The following is a 21,196-nucleotide window of genomic DNA, read 5'->3' on the forward strand; positions in this document are numbered from 1 at the left end:
TGGACCCTGGTAATCTGAAAACTGAGGTTCTGATGAAAACTGAACAGAGGTTTCTTCCTGCAGTTTGAAAAAATATGAACTAGTATCTATTCATCTCTTCAGGTTTGAACATGACTGTTTTGCAGATTTGTTGAAATGACTGATCCAAGTTCTCTTTCAGATCTGGAATAAATATCTATATCGCAGAGGTAGAGTCCATGGAGCAGTTTTCCCAAGTCCATAAATATATTCACCTTCCTCCCCATACTTTCTTTAGTGTTTCACACACTGGATAAACAACTAACAAAAAAAACTTAATTTCCTTTCATTTATGGTTACTGTTAATCTATTCAAGAAAACCCATCTTGACATATTTATGCCAAAATATAAAGGAAATCTTACTCTATTTAATTAGTTCTTACTGTAAAATTATTTTCATTCCTACCGCATATATTAGCAAGTGAAAATTTTTGATAGTATTACAGTATCAACATGCTCACCTAGATCACCTGCTATGTTCTCCATTTAAATAAGTCACGTGCAACTTTCTGAAGGAATATAGTAATTAATCCTCAGAGATAATTTATAATTCTGTATTATCAGCTGGCACACACATTTGGCATCAGTTTGGTTTCATTTGCTTGTATTTTTAATTGAACAATAGTTTATACATAACAACACATTAGTTTCAGGTGTATGACACGGTGACTTGACAACCATATATACTACAAAATTCTTACCACACTGTGCAGCCAATAAGTCACCATACAAAGCTATTACACAATTATAACAGGCATGACAATGCCTGTGACTTATTTATTTCATCATTGGAAGTTTGTAACTGCTAAACCCCTTCACTTATTTTGTTCATCTTCCTACTCCCCTCTCCACTGCAACCATCAGTTCTCTTATTTATGAATTTGTTTCTGTTTTTGTTTTTTAGAGTCCACATATATGTGAAATCATATGTTATCAGTCTTTTTATGTGTGACTTATTTATTTAGCATAATATCCTGTAGGTTATCCCTGTTATAAATCACAAGATTTCATTCTTTTAAAGCTGAATAATATTCCATTGCATCCATGTACAACATCTTCATTTTCCACTTACCTCTCCATGGACACTCCAAGGTTATTTCCATATCTTGGCTATTGTCATAATGCTGCAGTAAACATAGGGGTGCATATGTCTTTTTGAATTACTGTTTTCATTTTCTTCAGGTAAATACCCAGGAGAAATATAGTATTTCAATTTTTAATTTTTTGAGAATCCTCCATACTCTTTCTCTTTTTTTATTAAAGTAGTTTTGATGTACAATATTATGATGATTTCACATACACAAAACACTGGTTCAGCATTCATCCATATTATCAAGACCTCACCCCTCCATGCAGTCACTGTCTATTAATGTAGTAAGATGTTAGAGAGTCATTAATTGTATTCTCTCTGCTATACTACCATCCCAGTGACCTACTTTTGTTGTGATTGCTAATTATAGTGCCCCTTAATCCCCTTCTCTCCCTACAACCTTCCCTAGTCCCTTCCCTTTGTTAACTGCTAGTCCCCTCTTAGAGTTTGTGAGTCTGCTACTGTTTTGTTCTTTCAGTTTTGCTTTGTTGTTATACTCCACAAATGAGTGAAATCATTTGGTACTTGTCTTTTTCCACTTAACTCCTTTCACTGAGCATAATACCCTCTAGATCCATCCACGTTGTTGCAAGTGACAGGATTTCTCTTCTTCTTATCGCTAAATAATATTACATTGTGTATAAGTACCATATCTCCTTTATCTATTCATTTATTGATGGACATTTAGGTTGCTTCTACATCTTGGCTATTGTAAATAGTGCAGCAATAAACATACTGGTGCATATGTCTTTTTGAGACAGAGGTTTTGTTTTCTTTGGGCAAATTCCTAGGAGTAGATTACTGGGTCAAATGGTATTTCTATTTTTAGGTTTTCAAGAAACCTCCATATTGCTTTCCACGGCAGTTGAATCAATTTACATTCCCACCAACAGTGTAGGAGGGTCCCCTTTTCTCCACATCCTTGCTATCCTTGCTAAAACATTTCTTGTCTTTTGGAAAGTGACCATCCTAACTGGTGTGAGGTGATATCTCATTGTGATTTTTATTTGCATTTCACTGATGATTAGCAATGTGGAACATCTTTTCATGAACCCGTTGCCATCAATATTTCTTCTTTGGAGAAGCATCAGTTCAGGTCCTCCACCCATTTTTTAATCAGGTTATTAGGTTTTTGAGTGTTGTGGCATATAACTTCTTTATATATTTTGGATGTTAACCCCTTATCAGATGAGTTGTTTCTGCCCATTTTTTTTACTGGATTATTGTGTATGGGGGGTGACGGTGTTGAGTTGTATGAGCTCTTTATGTTTTGGATATTAAACCATTAATTAATATGTCATTGGCCAACATGTTCTCCCATTCTGTAGTAGGTTGCCTTTTTGTTTTGTTGATGGATTCCTTCACTGTGCAAAAGTCTTTTAGTTTGATGTAATCCTAATTGTTTATTTTTGTTTTTGTTTCCCTTTTGGGAAAGGGAAGACATATCCAGAAAAAAATCGCTAAGGTCAATGCCTGAGAGTTTACTGTTTTTTAAAAAATATTTTTAACTGAAGTATAGTTGATTTACAATATTATATTGACTGTACATACATAATATAGTAATTCAGCAGTTACATACATTATTAAATCTTCACCCCCAACCAGCATAGTTACTATCTGTCAACATAAAAAGATTTTACAAAACTATTGACTGTGTTTTCTTTTACGAGTTATGGTTTCAGGTCTTACATTTAGTTCTTTAAGACACTTCAAATTTATATTTTTGTACAGTATAAGAAAGTTTCATTCTTTTGTATGTAGCTGTTTTATATCAGTTTGACTTTCACTCTATTCATTTATTGTGTTTCCAAGCCTTTTGTTAAAATAGCTGGAACACAAATCATTTCCTGATTGTCACATGTGGAATACTGATTTTGTTTGCATTTTAGAGTTATTATCTTTAGCAGAACAGAGTCTGGGAACTTTCAGGCAAAAGAGTGCTTCCTTTGGCACTTTCAGAAAAGGATATTTGTAAATCTTCATTACTGATTAAAGGAAACTAATTTATTTATAATTCTAAATTTTTGTGACACTTTCAATCATCAAATGTAAATTAGACTAACTTTAAGCTGCCTTTTTTCTTTGTCCTGCAGAGCAAATGAAAATAACATTTTATACAAAAAGAAAAGCCTTTCTTGAATCATTGCTCTCCTCTTCTTTGAAAGCTAATTCCGATTAAGATATATTTATGTCATCGAAATCCTTGACAAAGTCACCTTAGACATCCCTTTGAGTAAGGATTTATCTCACATTGAAATATCACATTTATCTCATGTTTATCATAGCTTAAATGATAAATATTACTAATATTGAGACAATTCATCAAGGAGAATATTTTGGGAATGCAGATGTACAGTAAAAGAACATGAATAATTTTTAACTAGATATTGCCTCAATATTTAGACCATTGGCTCAGAGATAGTATGAAGAACATGAATACATATCTTATCCATTTCGAGGAAGTAGAGTATTTGCAGATCACTTAACATTCACCAGGCATGTTCTCACAGTCTGGAAGGATATATAGCATTTATATGTGTCATTTAATTTAACCGCAGTCCTCTCTAACAGTGTTATCTCTGTTTGCAGATAGGAAATAGGCACAGAAAGACTGTTACCTAATTCCAGTAAGTAGAAAAATATAAACTGATATGCCAGAGCAAAGCTCTTTCTGCCACATCAGTGTGGGTCTTTATCTCTGAGTATTGATGAACTCTTTAAGCCTTCATCCAGACAAACATATAAAGAAACAACATGAGAAATGATCTATCAGTACAGACCTCATTAAAAGATGGGTGTGCTTGGGCTTGTTTCTGTTGGTAGATCTTTTGCAAAAGTGTTTTCCTCTGAGATAGTGTGCTCTAAATACTTTCTCTGACGACTTTCCTAAATCACCATATCAGAAAACTATTTGCTTTAAGGCTAAAGAAAAATGAAAGCTAACTATACCTAGGTGCCGGTTTTGTACTATATATTCTGTCTGCCAAGATTCAAGCTAAGATGTGTCCACAAACTGCCCATTATACTATGACTTGTTTCTGATATTATTAAGTAGACATAATTTAAAATTATAAGAAAAAAGACACTGCTTCTTGTTCCTCAACACCATGCTGCTAGTCGACACTACTGCCTGAGGCTAATTCTTTCTCAATTCTATTGCTCCCTAGTACAGAGAGCATGTTTTTGTGACCCTCTTTCACAATATTCTCCACTCCAAGTGCATCTTACAAGCAGTTAATTTGTGCCAGGCAGTGTTAAGGTCAATTGCAGACATATATGTATAATTTTGAACTTTCTAAGTGGGGACCTGGCAGACAGTAAAGCATGATGGTTGGCACTAATATCAGCTGCCTACACCCCTAGCGAAATCAGCTAAGCCATTTAAAAGCATTAGATTTCTCATCATGGAAAATGGGATAATAAATGCACCTGCTCCATAGAGTTAATGTGTAAATTAATACAATATGGGTTGGTGCACATTAAGCATCATCACAATGCTTGGCTCTTATTAGTAGTAGCCGCTCTTACTAATTACTCACTTTATATTCACAGTCTCAGCTAGGTGTCTAACATACAGGAGTTTTCCAGCAAGTATTTACTAGGTTGAACTAATTCTGAAATTTAAGCAATGTGTCAGCAAAAAACTAGTCACTCCTCACCCATTACTTCTCCCACTGAAAAGGAGAAAAGACAGAAGCCAACTTGATCACATCCTCTTTTCTTACTCTAAACCTCTCATCCAGCTCTCATTAATAAAATAATGTTCCTGAACCCCAACACATTTGAGAGTTTTTCAAATCACACTATTTGAAAAGAGTTGCATTTCCCTGATCTAATATTATCCCCGGACACCAGGGTCACCAAGCTTATATTAATGCAGTCTAGTTGAGACAAATGGTAATTCATGAATCCACTGTTTATGAGCTTGTTGGACTTTTTAAAATTTATTATCCACACTTCATAGAGGCACAGCTATTTTTTTTTTTTGTAGGAGACTCAACAGTCAAGGTAATCTTTTAAAAAGTACAATACAGATACTATTGGCCTGCTTCTAACCTCTTAAAGGCTATCTATTGTGAAGGCACTAAAGTATAGACTACTTAGCAAGACTTCCAGGCATCATGTGCTCTGACCACTTCCTCCATCTTTCTCCAACCTTCACCAAGTTTCAGACACATTTGCCTTTTCAAGCCCTCAAGCTATCTCACAGTTTGTATTTGTTGATCCTTCTACCTAGATCAATTTCTTTTGATCCTTAAGGTCTCAGTTCAAATGCTACCACTGTCTTCGTCACAGAGACTTGCTTCCTCAGTGCCTCTTTATCCCATTATCCAGTTGTATTTCTGTCACTACCTGGAATTTCTTTACCTGTGTACTCTGCTACCCCCCACCTCTGGGATATTTGCTAAGAGCAAGGACTTTGTGCTTTCTTGATCACTTCTTCCAAAGTTTTCAACAGAGACTGGTACATGGAAGGTGCTCAGGAAATGTTATTAAATATAAGACTGTATATGTGACTGAATGAAAAAAAAGGTGAAATGCCCAACAAGAATATTTATCTTTCAAAGAACAGAATAATGAAAAACTTAATTCAATATTAATCAATCATACTTAGTTACTATACCTGACTTAGTAGTTTGCATTCAATGCAAATTGTTCCGGTGTTTTCTGGTACTTCACAAGTCATAAATTAAATTTTGCCCACTTTAAGGCCAATCTGTGAGACATTATTTAACTTGCATATTCTAAGTTTCATCATTAACTCGACTAGGGAAATCGCCACTTAGTGATCATGTGACCTTGGGTAAATTACACTTAACCTCTCAGTCTCGCAGTTTTCTCATTTGTAATATGGGAATAATAATAAGGCTTATCTCACAGGTTTATGAGAATGATAACCAAAACAGTGTCTTAGAATTGTGTCCAGCACATGGCAAGTATTATGGAAGTATTAACTATTGGTACTGTTTTCTTTTCCTCTTTTTTTAATTTTGCTATCAGTAATGTACAATTACATGAGCAACACTGTGTTTACTAGATTCCCCCCCTTATCAAGTCCCCACCACATACCCCATTACAGTCACTGTCCATCAGTGTAGTAAGATGATATAGTCACTACTTATCTTCTCTATGCTATACTGCCTTCTCCATGTCCTCCACTACATTATGTGTGCTAATCGTAATGCCACTTATTCCCCTTCTCCCTCCCTTCCCATCCACCTCCCCACTACAGTCCCTTTCCCTTTGGCAACTGTTAGACCATTTTGGGTTCTGTGAGTCTTCTGCTGTTTTGCTCCTTCAATTTTTGCTTTGTTCTTACACTTGACAGATGAGTGAAATCATTTGGTACTTGTCTTTCTTTGCCTGGCTTATTTCACTGAGCATAATACCCTCTAGCCCCATCCATGTTGTTGCAGATGGTAGGATTTGTTTCTTCTTAAGGCTGAATAATACTCCATTGTGTATATATACCACATCTTCTTTATCCATTCATCTACTGATGGACACTTAGGTTGCTTCCATTTCTTGGCTATTGTAAGTAGTGCTGTAATAAACACAGGGGTGCATATGTCTTTTTCAAACTGAGCTCCTGCATTCTTAGGGTAAATTCCTAGGAGTGGAATTCCTGGGTCAAATGGTATTTCTGTTTTTAGTTTTTTGAGGAAAACCTCCATACTGCTTTCCCCAATGGTTGAACTAGTTTACATTCCCACCAGCAGTGTAGGAGGGTTCCCCTTTCTCCTCATCCTTGCCAGCATTTGTTTTTCCTATTCTATATTGGCCATCCTAATTGGTATGAGGTGATATCTCACTGTGGTTTTAATTTGGATTTCCCTGATAATTAGCAATGTGGAGCATCTTTTCATATGCTTGTTGGCCATCTGAATTTCTTCTTTGGCGAAGTGTCTGTTCACATCCTCCACCCATTTTTTAATAGGGTTATTTGCTTTTTGGGTGTTGTGGCATGTGAGTTCTTTATTACATTTTGGATGTTAACCCCTTGTCGGAAATGTCATTTACATATATATTCTCCCATACTGTAGGATGCCTTTTTGTTCTGCTGATAGTGTCCTTTGCTGTACAGAAGCTTTTTAGCATGATGCAGTCCCATTTGTTCATTTTTTATTTTGTTTCCCTTGCCTGAGGAGATGTGTTCAGGAAAAAGTTGCTCATGCTTATATTCAAGAGTTTTTGCCTATGTCTTCTTCTAAGAGTTTTATAGTTTCATGACTTACATTCAGGTCTTCGATCCATTTTAAGTTTACTTTTGTGTATGCGGTTAGACAATAATCCAGTTTCATTCTCTTGCATGTAGCTGTCCAGTTTTGCCAACACCAGCTGTTGAAGAGGCTGTCATTTCCCCATTGTATATCCATGGCTCCTGTATCATATATTAATTGACCATATATGATTGGGTTTATATCTGGGCTCTCTAGTCTGTTCCATTGGTCTATGGGTCTGTTCTTGTGCCAGTACCAAATTGTCTTGATTACTGTGGCTTTGTAGTAGAGCTTGAAGTCGGGGAGCATAATCCTCCCAGCTTTATTCTTCCTTCTCAGGATTGCTTTGACTATTTGGGGTCTTTTGTGGTTCCATATGAATTTTAGAACTATTTGCTCTAGTTTGTTGAAGAATGCTGTTGGTATTTTGATAGGGATTGCATTGAACCTGTAGATTGCTTTAGACAGGATGGCCATTTTGACAATATTAATTCTTCCTATCCATGAGCATGGGATGTTTTTCCATTTACTGGTATCTTCTTTAATTTCTCACATGAGTGTCTTGTAGTTTTCAGAGTATAGGTCTTTCACTTCCTTGGTTAGGTTTATTCCTAGGTATTTTATTCTTTTTGATGTAATCATGAATGGAATTGTTTTCCTGATTTCTCTTTCTGCTAGGCTAGTTCATTGTTAGTATATAGGAATGCAACAGATTTCTGTTTATTAATTTTGTATCCTGCAACTTTGCTGAATTCAGATATTAGATGTAGTAGTTTTGGAGTGGATTCTTTAGGGTTTTTTATGTACAATACCATGTCATCTGCAAACAGAGATAGTTTAACTTCTTCCTTGCCAATATGTATGCCTTTTATTTCTTTGTGTTGACTATTAGTATTGTTACTATGAAAACCAAATGTTGAGTATAAACCTTCATATGGTTGTATATATTCCACTGAAGGTAAATAAAACTAATAAAATATTTAGAAATCATATTAAAAAAGGGAAACCAGTAAAATATACCAAGGTAGATTATGAGGGTATAAAAGCATAAAAAACAAAGTTTTATTTGTTTTTTTATTTCTTTTTTAAAGAAGAAAAGAACCTAGAAATATAAGAATAAAAACTATCCCATTGGTTATGTGGACATGAAGATTGCTGATGATCTTCTACATATAAATAAAATTTCAAGGCAATGAGCAAAAATTTTGTGGTAAGAGAAGCCATATGGAAGTAAATTATAGATTAAATGGGACATGAAATGGAAGCAATATATGAATTGGATAAAGAAGATATACAGGGATCAAGTGAGGATTTTATGTTGTGTACATATTCTTTTAGCATTTTAAGTAGGAGTTACTAGTTTAGAATAAGTTTGAATTTTGATAGGAATAACTCATAAGGAGTAGATAGGTTATAGAGAATGCAGTGCTGTGAATGAAGTACTTGAGAAGATGAGAGAAAATATAATTCCTACTATATGTAGAGCAAATAGCCTTCTAACTTTAAGACTTACAATAAAAGGGAATGAAAAGATCAGTTCAAATGCTAACAAATTAATAAATTTGAGAGTAGGCCATTTACTGACTTCTGTTTTCTTTATGAGGCAATTCATTAGCTGTGATGGAAGTAGAAAGGATAAAGTGAAATTTGAGGAGAGTGAGAATGGTTTGCAAAAAAATAGTCCTAAAGGAGAATTAGAAAGAACTTACTGGTAAGTCAGAGCAATATTTCCAGTCTTGAAAACCCATTTGAAGTTGGTATTCATTAATTTATGTTACATTTTCTCCAACTAGTTGGACATAAGTTACACAGGGACAGAAAAGAGTAAGAAATGACAATCAAGAGAAAATAAAATTAGTGTTTTGAATATATATATATATATATATATATATATATATATATATATATATATAAAATGTTCAACCACAATAATTATCAAAAATTCAAAGAAATGGAACATGATGTTTATTAATTTAGAAAAATCAAAAATTATATTAAGTCTTATGTTGGAAAAATTCTTGGAAATATTTGTTTTGATCTTTTGAAAAGCCATTTGGCAATGTCTAGCAAGGTAAAAACATTTATAGTTTTTTACACAGTAATTGTAATTCTGTAAACTTACTCTAATCAAGAATTTATATTTATAAAATTATTATATATATGAGGTGTTCATTGTCATATCATTTCTAACAAAAAAGTGAAATACCTTTAATAGTCAACAATAGGAAAATGTTGTAGTAAAGTCTATCCACTTAGAAAATTATATTGTTATTATAATTATAAGACTGTGCAGCAGAATAGAATAATGCTTACTGAAGAAAGAATGAAGAAAGCCAATTTCAAAATTGTGTTTACCTTATAACAATGACATGTAAACATATGAATATTTATTTAAAATTATACTAAAATGAAAATGTAAAAGCGCTGTAACAGTAATGGTAATTTTCTATTTGTTTCAGAATATCCTTTAACATTGTGCTTTTTTATAATTCTGCTTTTTAAGAAAAGTAATAAAGGCTTTCTTCTCTTTCTTCTCTTAAGATTTTTTGATTATTATATCACACTACATTTCATACTTTCAAATAAAGTCAACAATTCTGCATCAGAGTTTAGACTTATTAATTTATACTTCCATGTTATTTGATATAACAAGACTATATTCATTTGTAAGTTGTTTAAAAATATCTTTTCAAGATTTTTTTTTTTTGCTTAGTCTTTCCTTACATGGAGATTAGGCAAGCTACCTAAAATTGCTAGCCATTTGTTTTCATTTTTTTTCATTTTTATTCATTTATCTTGCCCTTCACAGTAACAAAAGCAAATGAGTCTACAGGTGCATCTGCCAATTTCTTAAATCCCTTATTATTCACATTATGTGAAAGTGCTCAGATGAATGCTTCCAGTATTTTCAGAGTCCTTCTGTTACTAAATTATACTTTAGCCTGCTGTAATCTTTTAAGTGTTAACTTTGGACTCAATTTCTGGAAGCCTTCTGATTTCCTTAGTTTATGAGAGATCCTAGATTCAACCATATAACTAACAATCATTTGCATAGTTTGGAGCTCCTAAATTACTGGTCGATGAATACCTGGCAGTATTCTTGGCATATCTCAGAAGTTCTCTATTAAACTCCATCCTCCTTGCTTTTCGCATGTGTGTGTGCGCACACGTGCAAACTCTAATATCGTGATTAAGATCATAGACGATGGCATTATAAAGTCTAAAATTCCAGTTCTGCTGTTTCTGGGCCATTTCATTTTATGCAAGTAATGTTATATCTCTGAGCCTTGTTATTTTCATCTGTAAAATGGATATTGCAATTATAGCAGACAATCTTCAAAATATCCCTAATGATTTCAGAATTTTTTTACAGAGTTGGGTGCAAAGCAGACCCTCAGTATATGACTAGTATTTTTACAACTTTGTAATTTATGGTTTGATATTCCCTGAGTCTGTGAGTCCCCATAATTAAATGAAATTTCCAGTAAGTTGGATTATTACCAGCAAAGGTGTTACCTGAGCTCACAACTTCCCAGTGCAGGCCAGATTAGTTCTCTGCCTTGTTTATTTTGCCTTAGGTAGATATTCAGTAAAGATTGATTTAATAAGTAAATGAATGAATAAATGAGTATATGGATGAGTGGTTAAATGCTACTTTTGAGAAGATAGAATAAATATGATATAGTAGAACAGATGAGAAAAGGATTCATGGAAAAAATGGCCAACTTATCCAGGGTCAACCTAGGAAGAATTGCTCCATTTTGAAAAACAGTAAAGAAAATGTGTTGTATAACATTTTAATTATTTTTTAAAGTTAAGCACAAAATTCCTGATGATTTCCATATATGGCACCAATAAAAATAATGTGGGATTAGCCACAGTAAAGATAGGATATTGAGCTACAATCACAGCAAATGACATTATATATATGTCTAATTTATGAACATTTCTGAGGCAGATAAAAAGATGGTGAGTGCAGAACCCAAGAATGGACTAATAGTTACCAAAGGGAAAGGGACTGGGGAGGATGGGTGGGAAGGGAGGGATAAGGGCAGGAATAAAAGAAAGGGGGCATTACTATTAGCATGTATAGTGTTGGGGGGGGCACGGGAAGGGCTGTGCAACACAGAGAAGACAAGTAGTGATTTTACAGCATCTTACTATGTTGATGGACAGTGACTGTGCACGGGGATGTGGGGGGGACTTGGTGAAAGGAGGAGCCTAGTAAACATAAGTCCTTCATGTAATTGTAGATTAATGATACCAAAATAAAATAAATAAAACAAATAAAAAAAGATGGTGAGTGACCTTTGAGTAGCAAAAGACAGAGAGAAAAATGGCCTTTTCTACATTCTGTTGTGCCTCTAAGTAAAATGGATGGCAATTTAGGTACAGAGCTATATTGCATATGGCTTTTAGGCACCTTCTATGTCAAAGATTCCCCCTATAAAAATCAGATTTTTCTATGGAAGGGATTTGTAAAAATAACACTGGCAACCAGAAGTGTTAACAAACTCCAATTTCAATTGATGGAGATACTATCAAATGATAATATGATTTCCTTGTGAGGTTTTTGGGAAAAGGTGGAACAGAAATATATAAATGTTGGATGACTTTATAGACTGAAATAACAATACATCATTTTAAAAACATAAAATAATTAAAGTTATTATAATGTCTTGTATTCATATTTCACTATAATCTAGACATTCCTACAATTGATTTTTGTGATAATCTCTGCCCTCTGAAGTGGAATCATGCTATGGTATGCCTTAATCATATAAGAGATGAAATGCTGAAAAGAAATTCAGCACTTAAAGATAAACTGCATTGATTTAGTCAGTGGATTCTTCCATAAAGATGATACCAAGAATTATTTCTTATTGAATTGGATTTACAAATCCTTTCAGAGTTACTTACTTCTTTCTTCAATATTGATATCAATGAAGGTAAAGCAAATTTTCATATTCATTAAGAAATATAGGCACATAGTCATAAAACAAAACACAACTTATTACAGACTTTTCTTCTTATAGAAAAGTTAAAAATAGAGTGTTTCCACATACATTATACCCATTTTCTCCCATTATTAACAACTTATTAATATGTTAAATTTGTTATGATTATTAAAAAATATTAATACATTATTACTTACTAAAGTACATTGAATTTCCTTTTGTACATTGAATTTTTATCCTAATGCCCTTTTTCTGTTTCAGGGTTCCATTCAGAACACAACATTATGTTTAGTTGCCATGTCTCCTTAGGCTCTTGGTTTTGATAGTTTCTCACTTTGTCTTTGGTGAGCTTGACAATTTTTAGTAGTAGTATTTAGTTGACAGTATTTAGTAGATTATTAACAAATATTAATACATATACATTATTACTTACTAAAGTACATTGAATTTCCTTATTTTTATCCTAATGCCCTTTTTCTGTTTCAGGGTTCCATTCAGAATACAACATTATGTTTAGTTGCCATGTCTCCTTAGGCTCTTGGTTTTGATAGTTTCCCACTTTGTCTTTAGTGAGCTTGACAATTTTTAGTAGTAGTATTCAGGTTCTTGTAGGACACCCACTATTGGAATTTGTTTGATCATTCCTCATGATAAAATTAGGATTACTGTGTTTTGGGGAGGAAGCAACCACAGAGTAAAGGACCAGGACCATTGTCAGGTCACATCAGGAATATATACTAGCCATGTGACTTACAACTCGTGAAGTGAGCCTTGATCACCTGGCTGAAGTGGTGTTTTTCAGGTTTCTCCAATATAAAGTTAGTCTTTTACCCCTTTCTATACTGTACTTTTTTAGGAGGAAGTCACTATACTCAGCTCACAGCTAAGGAGTGTCCAATTATTATTTATATCAGTAAGAATTCATGGATTTTTAGCTTACACTTTGGGTTTTTGTCTAGTGCTACTTGATTTACTTTGTCATTAAGTGGTTTCAGTTGTGATCATTACAAACTCTTTAAGTTGGCTCTTGTGCTTCTTTGATATGTCCCCATCCATATGGGTTTATTTTTCATAACACCTCCTTCTTTTTGATATCATAAGATGGTCTAGGTTCATTTTAGGCATTTACTGCCCCAGGCCTAGAATCACCTGCTTTTCCAAGGAGCCCTAGATCATTTTATTAGAGAAGGTATTAGACACCAAGATCTAAGTGGAAGGTGTGCTCATTAATGCTGAGGTGTCATTGCTTCTGGGTCTTCTCAGCTGACTGTGCAAAGAGATCTATATGTGTATGCCATGTATATATACATATCTATAAATATTTCTATATGCAACCATTTGTATCAGATTAAGCTAAGCCTGAATGTTTATTGATGTTTCCAACTCAGATCTATTACCAAATAGATCATTAGCCTTGTCCCTTGCGTACCTTAAAATTTCAGCTCCAACAAAACACATGATTTTTAAAAGTGTGAAAATCAAATTGTAGTAACTTTAGGAAGCCACATTATCAGACAGAATAATACTTAAAGGACAAGGTGTACATTGTCAAACTTTAATTTACAGAAATCAGTACTTTTCAGCATCGAAATACCTCTAGCTGTTTGCTTCTGACAAAATGGAGTAGCCTGTTTCTCCAGGTCCTCTTGCTTAAAACTAAAACCATGAACATAACAAACCTGCATAGGAAGACACTAAAGGTGAAAATAAGACCTTGGGACTTGAGGAATGACATGGACTACAGGAGCCTCCAATTCATAATCACCATCAGAAAAACAGAAAAAAAAGCTTCAACAAAAACCCAGTCCCCTTAGCCAAAGTATGAAGAAAGGGGTTGCTAGCAACAGAAAGCCATTTTGGCAATACATATGCTGGGATATCAGTGCAAAATACCAATGGAAAACCTGCACTTATCTCCTGTGTTCTGTGGTTTCAGTAGAACAAAAGTAAGGAATTGATCTCCCACACCACTCACTCCTGCCCTCCAGAAGCAGGCAGCACTCAGATTCTCCCACCACGGTTGCTTCAGTGTGGTCCAGTGGTCAGCTGAGCTTCAACCCATGTCCATTAGCAAAGAGACTTAAAAAGGTGGGGCCTGACGAGACTAGTTACTAATGAGCTGCCCCCATACAGTCATAGGGTCCAGTGTGAGAAATTAGCCTCCACCTCTACCTGACATCAATAATAATAGGATGTTGCAAGTTGTAAAGTAGGCACTCTACTTTCTCCTGACACCTGGTGTCAATGAGACTCAGTAGGGCACTAAATCCCACTACCCATCTTGAAGCAATAATACAGGTGTCACAATGCAGGGCTAGTTGGCAGTTCTCTTTCTTCCACCTTGGTGTCAGTGGGGCCCAGAAGGGAGCTGAGCCTCTACCTCAACCATTACCAACAGGATGGAATGAGGTAGTGTGAAGGGCAGTTAACACTTCATTTCCCTCTCCCTAAATATCAGGGTACCTACTGGGATGCTGAACCTCCAATCCTACTTACAGGCAACAGGATAATATGAGTGGTTCCACTATTTGGGGAAAGATTTTAGCAAGACCCAGAAGAGAGCTGAACTTACATCCCATCTGTCTGAAGTAGGACAGTGTGAATAAGTGCCCACTTTTGCTGGAGTATTGTCAGCAGGGCCCAGTGGAAAGCTGTACATACACACTCCACCAACCCTCATGCCACAGCTCATGCTACAGTGTAGGGGGACTTCTTGCCAAAAGTAATAAGATGAAATAGGATTCAGAGTCATATAATACCCATAATGTTCAAAATGTAATAAAAAATTACTCATCATACCAAGAATGAGGAAATCACAAAATGAATGAGAAAAGACAGTCAATTTACACCAACACTGGAGATAAGTCAGGTATTGGAATTACCTGACAAGAATTTTAAGTAAGCTATTACATAATTGTTTCAGTAAATAGGAAAAGTAGACTCAGGGGGTGGCGGTGGGGAAAGGACAGGTCTTAAGAACCTGTGGAAAACAACAAAAGAGCTAACATTCATATCATCAAAGTCCTGGAATGAAAAGAGAGCAAGGGGGACTGACAAAGTATTCAAAGAAATACTGACAAAAAAGTTCCTAGATTTTTGAAAGACATAAACTTCCAGATTCAAGAGCTTGAACAAACCCCAAAAAAGTAAACACAAGATAACCATACCAAGACACATCATAATTAAACTTCTGAAAAATTAAGACAAAAATAATTCCTGAAAGTAGACAGGGAGAAACAATGCATTACTTATGGAGAAACACCAATGCCAATGACAGCATATTTCTAATCTGAAACTGTAGAACTAGAAGCATTGGCATAATATTTTTCGAGTACTAAAGAAATGAAATGGCAACCACAAATACACAAATTGTATTCACTTTCAGTTAAAATCCTTGAATGGAATGCCATCTCCCTTAGGATAAAATCTAATTTAGTCTGTTTGGGCTACTATAACAAAATACTATAGGCTGAATGGCTTATGACAACAGAAATTTATTTCTTACACTCCTGGAGGCTAGAAATCCAAGATCAGGATGTCAGGATGGTTGGACAAGGGCCTTCTGTGTCACAGACTTACTGTTTCCTCCCCTTGCAGGAGGGACTAGGGAGCTCTGTGGGGCCTCTTTGATGAAAGCACTAATCCCATTCATGAGAAGTCCAACATCATAACCTAATCACCGCTCAAAGGCCTGACCTAATACTATCACCTTTGGGGAGTAGGATTTAAACATACAGATTTTGGGGCAGTGGATAAACATTCAGACCATAGCACTTACTATATATACATGAACCATTCATGAGCTGGCTTCTACCACCTTCTCCAGTGTCTTCTTTTCTTAACACTCTGATGAGCCCACTTTATACTAACTGTATATGGACCTCCTTTCTGGTATGATCCTTAACCATTCTTATTCTTGTCATGGATTTCTTTTCTATTTGCCTCAAAAAGTCACCCCTCCTTGATGTTACTTATCCATCTCAAGTTTTGCCTTCTACAGGAAGCCCTGCTGATATTCCATGTAGATAGTCCACTGCTGTGTCTTCCTATAACACTCTGTAATAATTTGTATTGTAATTATGGATTCGCTATCTGACTGTCCCAATAGACTGAATTCTAGATGGTAAGATAATGTTTTTAATAATGGTAACACTGATGCCTAGCTTAACGCATGGCATACTTTAGGTGGGTTGGAAGATGAATGCTTCAGATTTCTCACCTATTATGGGGATAACCAGAGGCAAGTTCTATAAAGTCACACAGAACTCTCCTGAAGGACAGACAAAAGTTCCTCATAGGAGTAATCTGTTCAGTAACAAACCTCTGTTGGCTTCCTTCCATGTTTCCATTCTCAGTTCCCACTCCACTTGAATTTCCTGCGACCACCTCAGATAAACAGTTTGAATTCAAATTCTAGTCTCAGGTTCTGCTTCTAGGGGAACTCAACCTAATACAATCCCAGTTTATAGTCACCTAATAATTTGATGATCCTTACAGAGCCATCACTAGTACAAATACCAAAGCATGGCACCTTATGGGTCACTCTCCTAGACCCTAATTTTCTAAACTGATAGGAAAGAGCATGACCTTGAAGTGAAAAATAATTTACATGAGAATGGACAATGGATAAAGAGAAGAGAGAGAGAGAGAGAGAATGCGATTTGTTTTCCATTAATAATGGTGTGGGATTTATGGGCAGATAGTCTGTTATAGGTGTGACTATAATTTGAGGAGACTGTTCCCTTAGTTACTAGACAACTGCTATTTTGGGAGCACATCCTTGGGACTTCATTTGCTGTAGCCTTTCCCTTTACCCTGTCATTCTAAAATCACTAACAGTCAAGAGTTTTTCTTCCCATCACCCCGTCACTGAAAGAGACATGTGCATGTGCGCGCGCGCACACACACACACACACACACACACATGCTTTGTGTGACAGTGCTTGCAAAAAGTTCATGGTGCATGTATGCAATGGATATTGTATGTTAAAAGTCTCTGTGAAATATCCATCTGCGAGTTCCTATGTTTACTTTTTGAATAATTAAGCTTAGTCAAATTAATAATTTCTTGAAGTTCTAGGTGAAGACTGAAAGAGGATGTAAATTTTAAAGAAAAAGACAGAAAACTTGCCTTTTATGCCCTTACTTTGTGTCTTAAAGAACAAAGGATAATTGGGCTTTTTTTTTTTTAAGTCTTTGCTTGGCTGAAAGGCCCATACTGTAACTTGTACTTTTGTCATAATGTGTTCACTTTGTGAGTATTCAAACATATATTGTGAATTTTCCTTGAATTGTTTTTCTGTTAAGAAGAGTATGCTTGAATATTTACTTAAAACTTAAAAAAATGAGATCTATATATATGTACAAATAATTTCCTTCTCTCTTGCTATCTCCATTTCAGTTTCCTGAGTTTCTGGAAAGGCCTGGTTTTCCCAAAGGAGCAACTTCTCTGAAGAAGTCTGAGGTCTGATCCAAGAAAAAAAAAGATTCCATTATAGCCAATTAATTAAGGACAGAAGGTTTCCAATCAGGTAGGAAAACTTATTTTTACACATTCAACTACCTTAAAGTGTGCTGATAGCTGGATATGATATGACTACTTGGAAAAAGATGAATATATTGCCTACTCTATAAGGAAGCTGTTCACAATTCCCTTGGAGGTTGTGGTGTTTATCAGGAGTACCTTGGAGGAAAACAAATACAATAACAGTTTGATGTTTTTTTTTTCCATTTTTAGCTCACTGTTACCAAGTACACTTAGTGATCTTGATGCTTGTGATTTAATCCCAGGAGATTAGCAGGTGGAACAGCAGATTAACCCTTTTTGTATTATCTCCTAAAACAGATCATTTTCATAGGTTTTTCTCCATGATCTAGTTGCTTACCAAAATTAAGGGTCATGATACCAAATCTTCTAAGTGAGGAACAGCCCCAGTTAGGTGTGTTCTGGTGTGAGCAAATCAGCTTGGTTCTTGCTGGGGCACATCTAGGCTTGATCTTGACACAGAAAGTGCACAAAAGGAGTTAGAAGAGAGGAAAATAGGAAAATGGGGGCAAATAATATCTTTTCATTTACTCTTGCATGTCAAGATCCACTAACAATTGTACTTTCATTACAATTTGAGGACAAAACTTAGGGCAAAGGGAATAATGAAGGTGTCCCATTGTATGTCAAGATAAAAGACAGTGGTGACATCAAAATCAGGGCCTATCACTCTCACTCACAGTTATATATACTCAGCATTTACCACAACACTTGACCGTAATCAGTATGCAATATGAAGACACATGGTGAATGACTTATGGATAAAAGAATGAAAAATGAAGTTGATATGATAGAAAATTTGTTTAACCCTTGTATTTCCATGTGTCTTCACTTCTGTATTCTCAGGACCAGCACTGTAACTGACATATGAAATGCAAGCAATATTTTGTTAACAGAATGAGTCCCCATGATCAGTATAGACCCCATATTTGCTGGGGTCTTTGGTAGAAGTATCTATGAGATGAAAGCCTGGATCTCAGACTACTGATGCTGACAGAATTTATCTAAGTTTTAATCAATTACATATCATCTCATTACATTTAGCCATAGTACCTACATACTATTAAATGACTTGAATATGGATAAAAAATCCCCTGATAAGCTTCCATGCCATATTATTTGCAAAAGATTTTTGGAGCATTTTTGTGATAAAGGGCAAAATCAGAATCACTAGCTGCTAAAATTGCCATTTGCACTTATCCACAGGTAAGGAGTAGAGCAATAGAACTGCAGCAACTGTTTCTCTGTAATCTGCTGTTGCTATTTTCTGCATTCCAAGGAAAACAAAAAGCCATTTAACTGAAGGAAGAAATGTAAAATTTAGCATAATGCTGTGTCCACAAAAGCAACACACACACACACACACACACACACACACACACACACACATATATGCATACACACTCTCAGATACAAAGATATGAAATAATAATCTAAATAGCACCTTGGAACCCACTGCAAAATAAGAGGAAATCCACTCACACTTGATTGTTTTATTCTTTTTATTAATGTGTGATATTCAGATGTACTTATTAATAAAATTCTGAGTTGCTAGATGAGAAAATAGCACCATTTTTGTCTTTGTATATATTTATCAATAATGGATGAGATTGCCTCCCCTGCTCCTTCGTTTTCCTGTATTCTCTCACAGGCAGGAGGTGCAGTTATCAGTTGTTTTTAAAATTTCTAGGTGGCAAAAGCACTCATATCACTTAAAGATGACAAGTTATACCAAAGTAAGAGGCTTCATTATGGAACATAAAGTCCTCATACGAAGGAGGAAATTTCATAGCTTAAAAGTTTCAACTTAACAAAAGATATATATGAGTAAATTTGTATGTTGTTTGAAAGTGGACTCTCTTCTCTATAATTAATGCCTAGGGTTTATCTTTAGTATCCAGGGGATTTTGATTTTTAAAATATTATATATAATAATTGATATATATATGACAAAATATGCCCAAATTTAAGTAAATTATAAAATACAATAATCAACTCTTGCAAACATGTCACCCAAACTAAGAACTACAATCAAAACTTCTGAATTTTCTCTTTGTGCTTTACCCTGATTCCACTCTCCTTCTTTCATCAAAAAAATAACTCTGATTTTGGCTTTATGGTTAACATTCACCTAATTTTTCTGCAATTTTTTACTATATATGTGATTTTTATTGAGTTTAATGAAATTGATACCATACTTCATGAGGTCTTCTGTACTTGCTTTTTTTCACTCAACATTATGTTTCTAAGGTTTATGCATTTTGATTTGACCAGTGCTTATTCATTTTCACTACTATATAATATTTCATTGTGTAAATATAAGAAAATGCATTTTTTATTATCTTATTCATGCTATTTGTGTTGTTTTGGACCTAGTATGAATAGTAATTCCATGAACATTTATTTTAATGTTCCCTTGTATATATGTGCAAGATTTACTTTAGCATATGTAACTAAGAGTAGAATGGCTGAATCATAGGGAATTCAAATATTCAATTTCAAAAGATAATGCCAACATGTTTCTAAGTTTAAGGACTCAGTTGCAGTCTGTTTTCTCTACAGCCTCACCAGTGAGAATGACCAGTCTAGTCAGTATAAGAATTAGTCTGCTAGCATTGCCCTAACAAAGTACCACAAACTGGGTGACTTACAAAACAGAAATTTGTCTTCTCACAGTTCTGGAATCTAAAAATCCAAAATCAAGTAATTTAACACAGGAGCATGTTCCTTTCTTGAACAATTTAATCCAAAAGCCATTAGATGAAGTTAAGTAAAGCCTTGTCAGTATGAGGACAGTGGGCATGCAGGGAACCACCATGGCTTGGTATTGGGTCTCAGAGTCTGAGAACAGGGAGGAGGATATCTGCACAAGGGAGCCTAGTATGGAGTGTTGAAGTCTGCTAGGCATGAGCAGGGCAGCCACATGAGCAAGTGGCACAGTAGTTGTAACTCATTACTGACAATTACAATATGTACTCGGTGGAGACAATGTGTGTGTTAGGAGGGTGGCAGCTACAAGAATCTGCATAAATACAGGGAGATTTATCAAAAAAGTAAAGATATTAAGGATATGGTAATCAGTGCTTCCCAATGTCTGGGAAGTTAAAATATGAAGAAGGCAAAAATTAGAATGAACTCTGTGGTGTTGAATACAATATTAATGGGGGACATTAATATGAACTCATGATTTTCAATATATAGGGAGATACAGAAATAAATATAATATGTATGTTTATGAATATGTGTTTTTTTTTCTTTTATTTATTTTATTTTGTTATCATTAATCTACAATTACATGAAGAACATTATGTTTACTAGGCTCTCCCCTACCCCAAGTCCCCCCCACAAACCCATTACAGTCACA

General features: G+C 35.0%; 1 protein-coding gene across 5 annotated transcripts in view; it reads left to right on the forward strand.

Moving 5' to 3' along the window:
* The window catches only part of PKIA (cAMP-dependent protein kinase inhibitor alpha), a 90,107-nt gene that overhangs the window by 41,637 nt on the left and 27,274 nt on the right, over positions 1–21,196 (forward strand). For 2 of the 5 annotated variants that reach the window (XR_012128277.1, XR_012128275.1), the window contains one exon: positions 17,689–17,812. Coding sequence is in view for 1 of the 5 variants with exons in the window: in XM_073229740.1 (XP_073085841.1) it covers positions 17,689–17,696 (8 nt within the window). In the remaining 4 variants the exon portion in view is untranslated. Of the gene's footprint in view, positions 1–17,688; positions 17,823–21,196 lie in introns of those variants that run through there. The other 3 variants (XR_012128274.1, XM_036998259.2, XM_073229740.1) reach the window with 2 other exon arrangements.

The sequence above is a fragment of the Manis javanica genome, chromosome 2, assembly GCF_040802235.1.
Source record: "Manis javanica isolate MJ-LG chromosome 2, MJ_LKY, whole genome shotgun sequence".
NCBI lineage: Eukaryota > Metazoa > Chordata > Mammalia > Pholidota > Manidae > Manis > Manis javanica.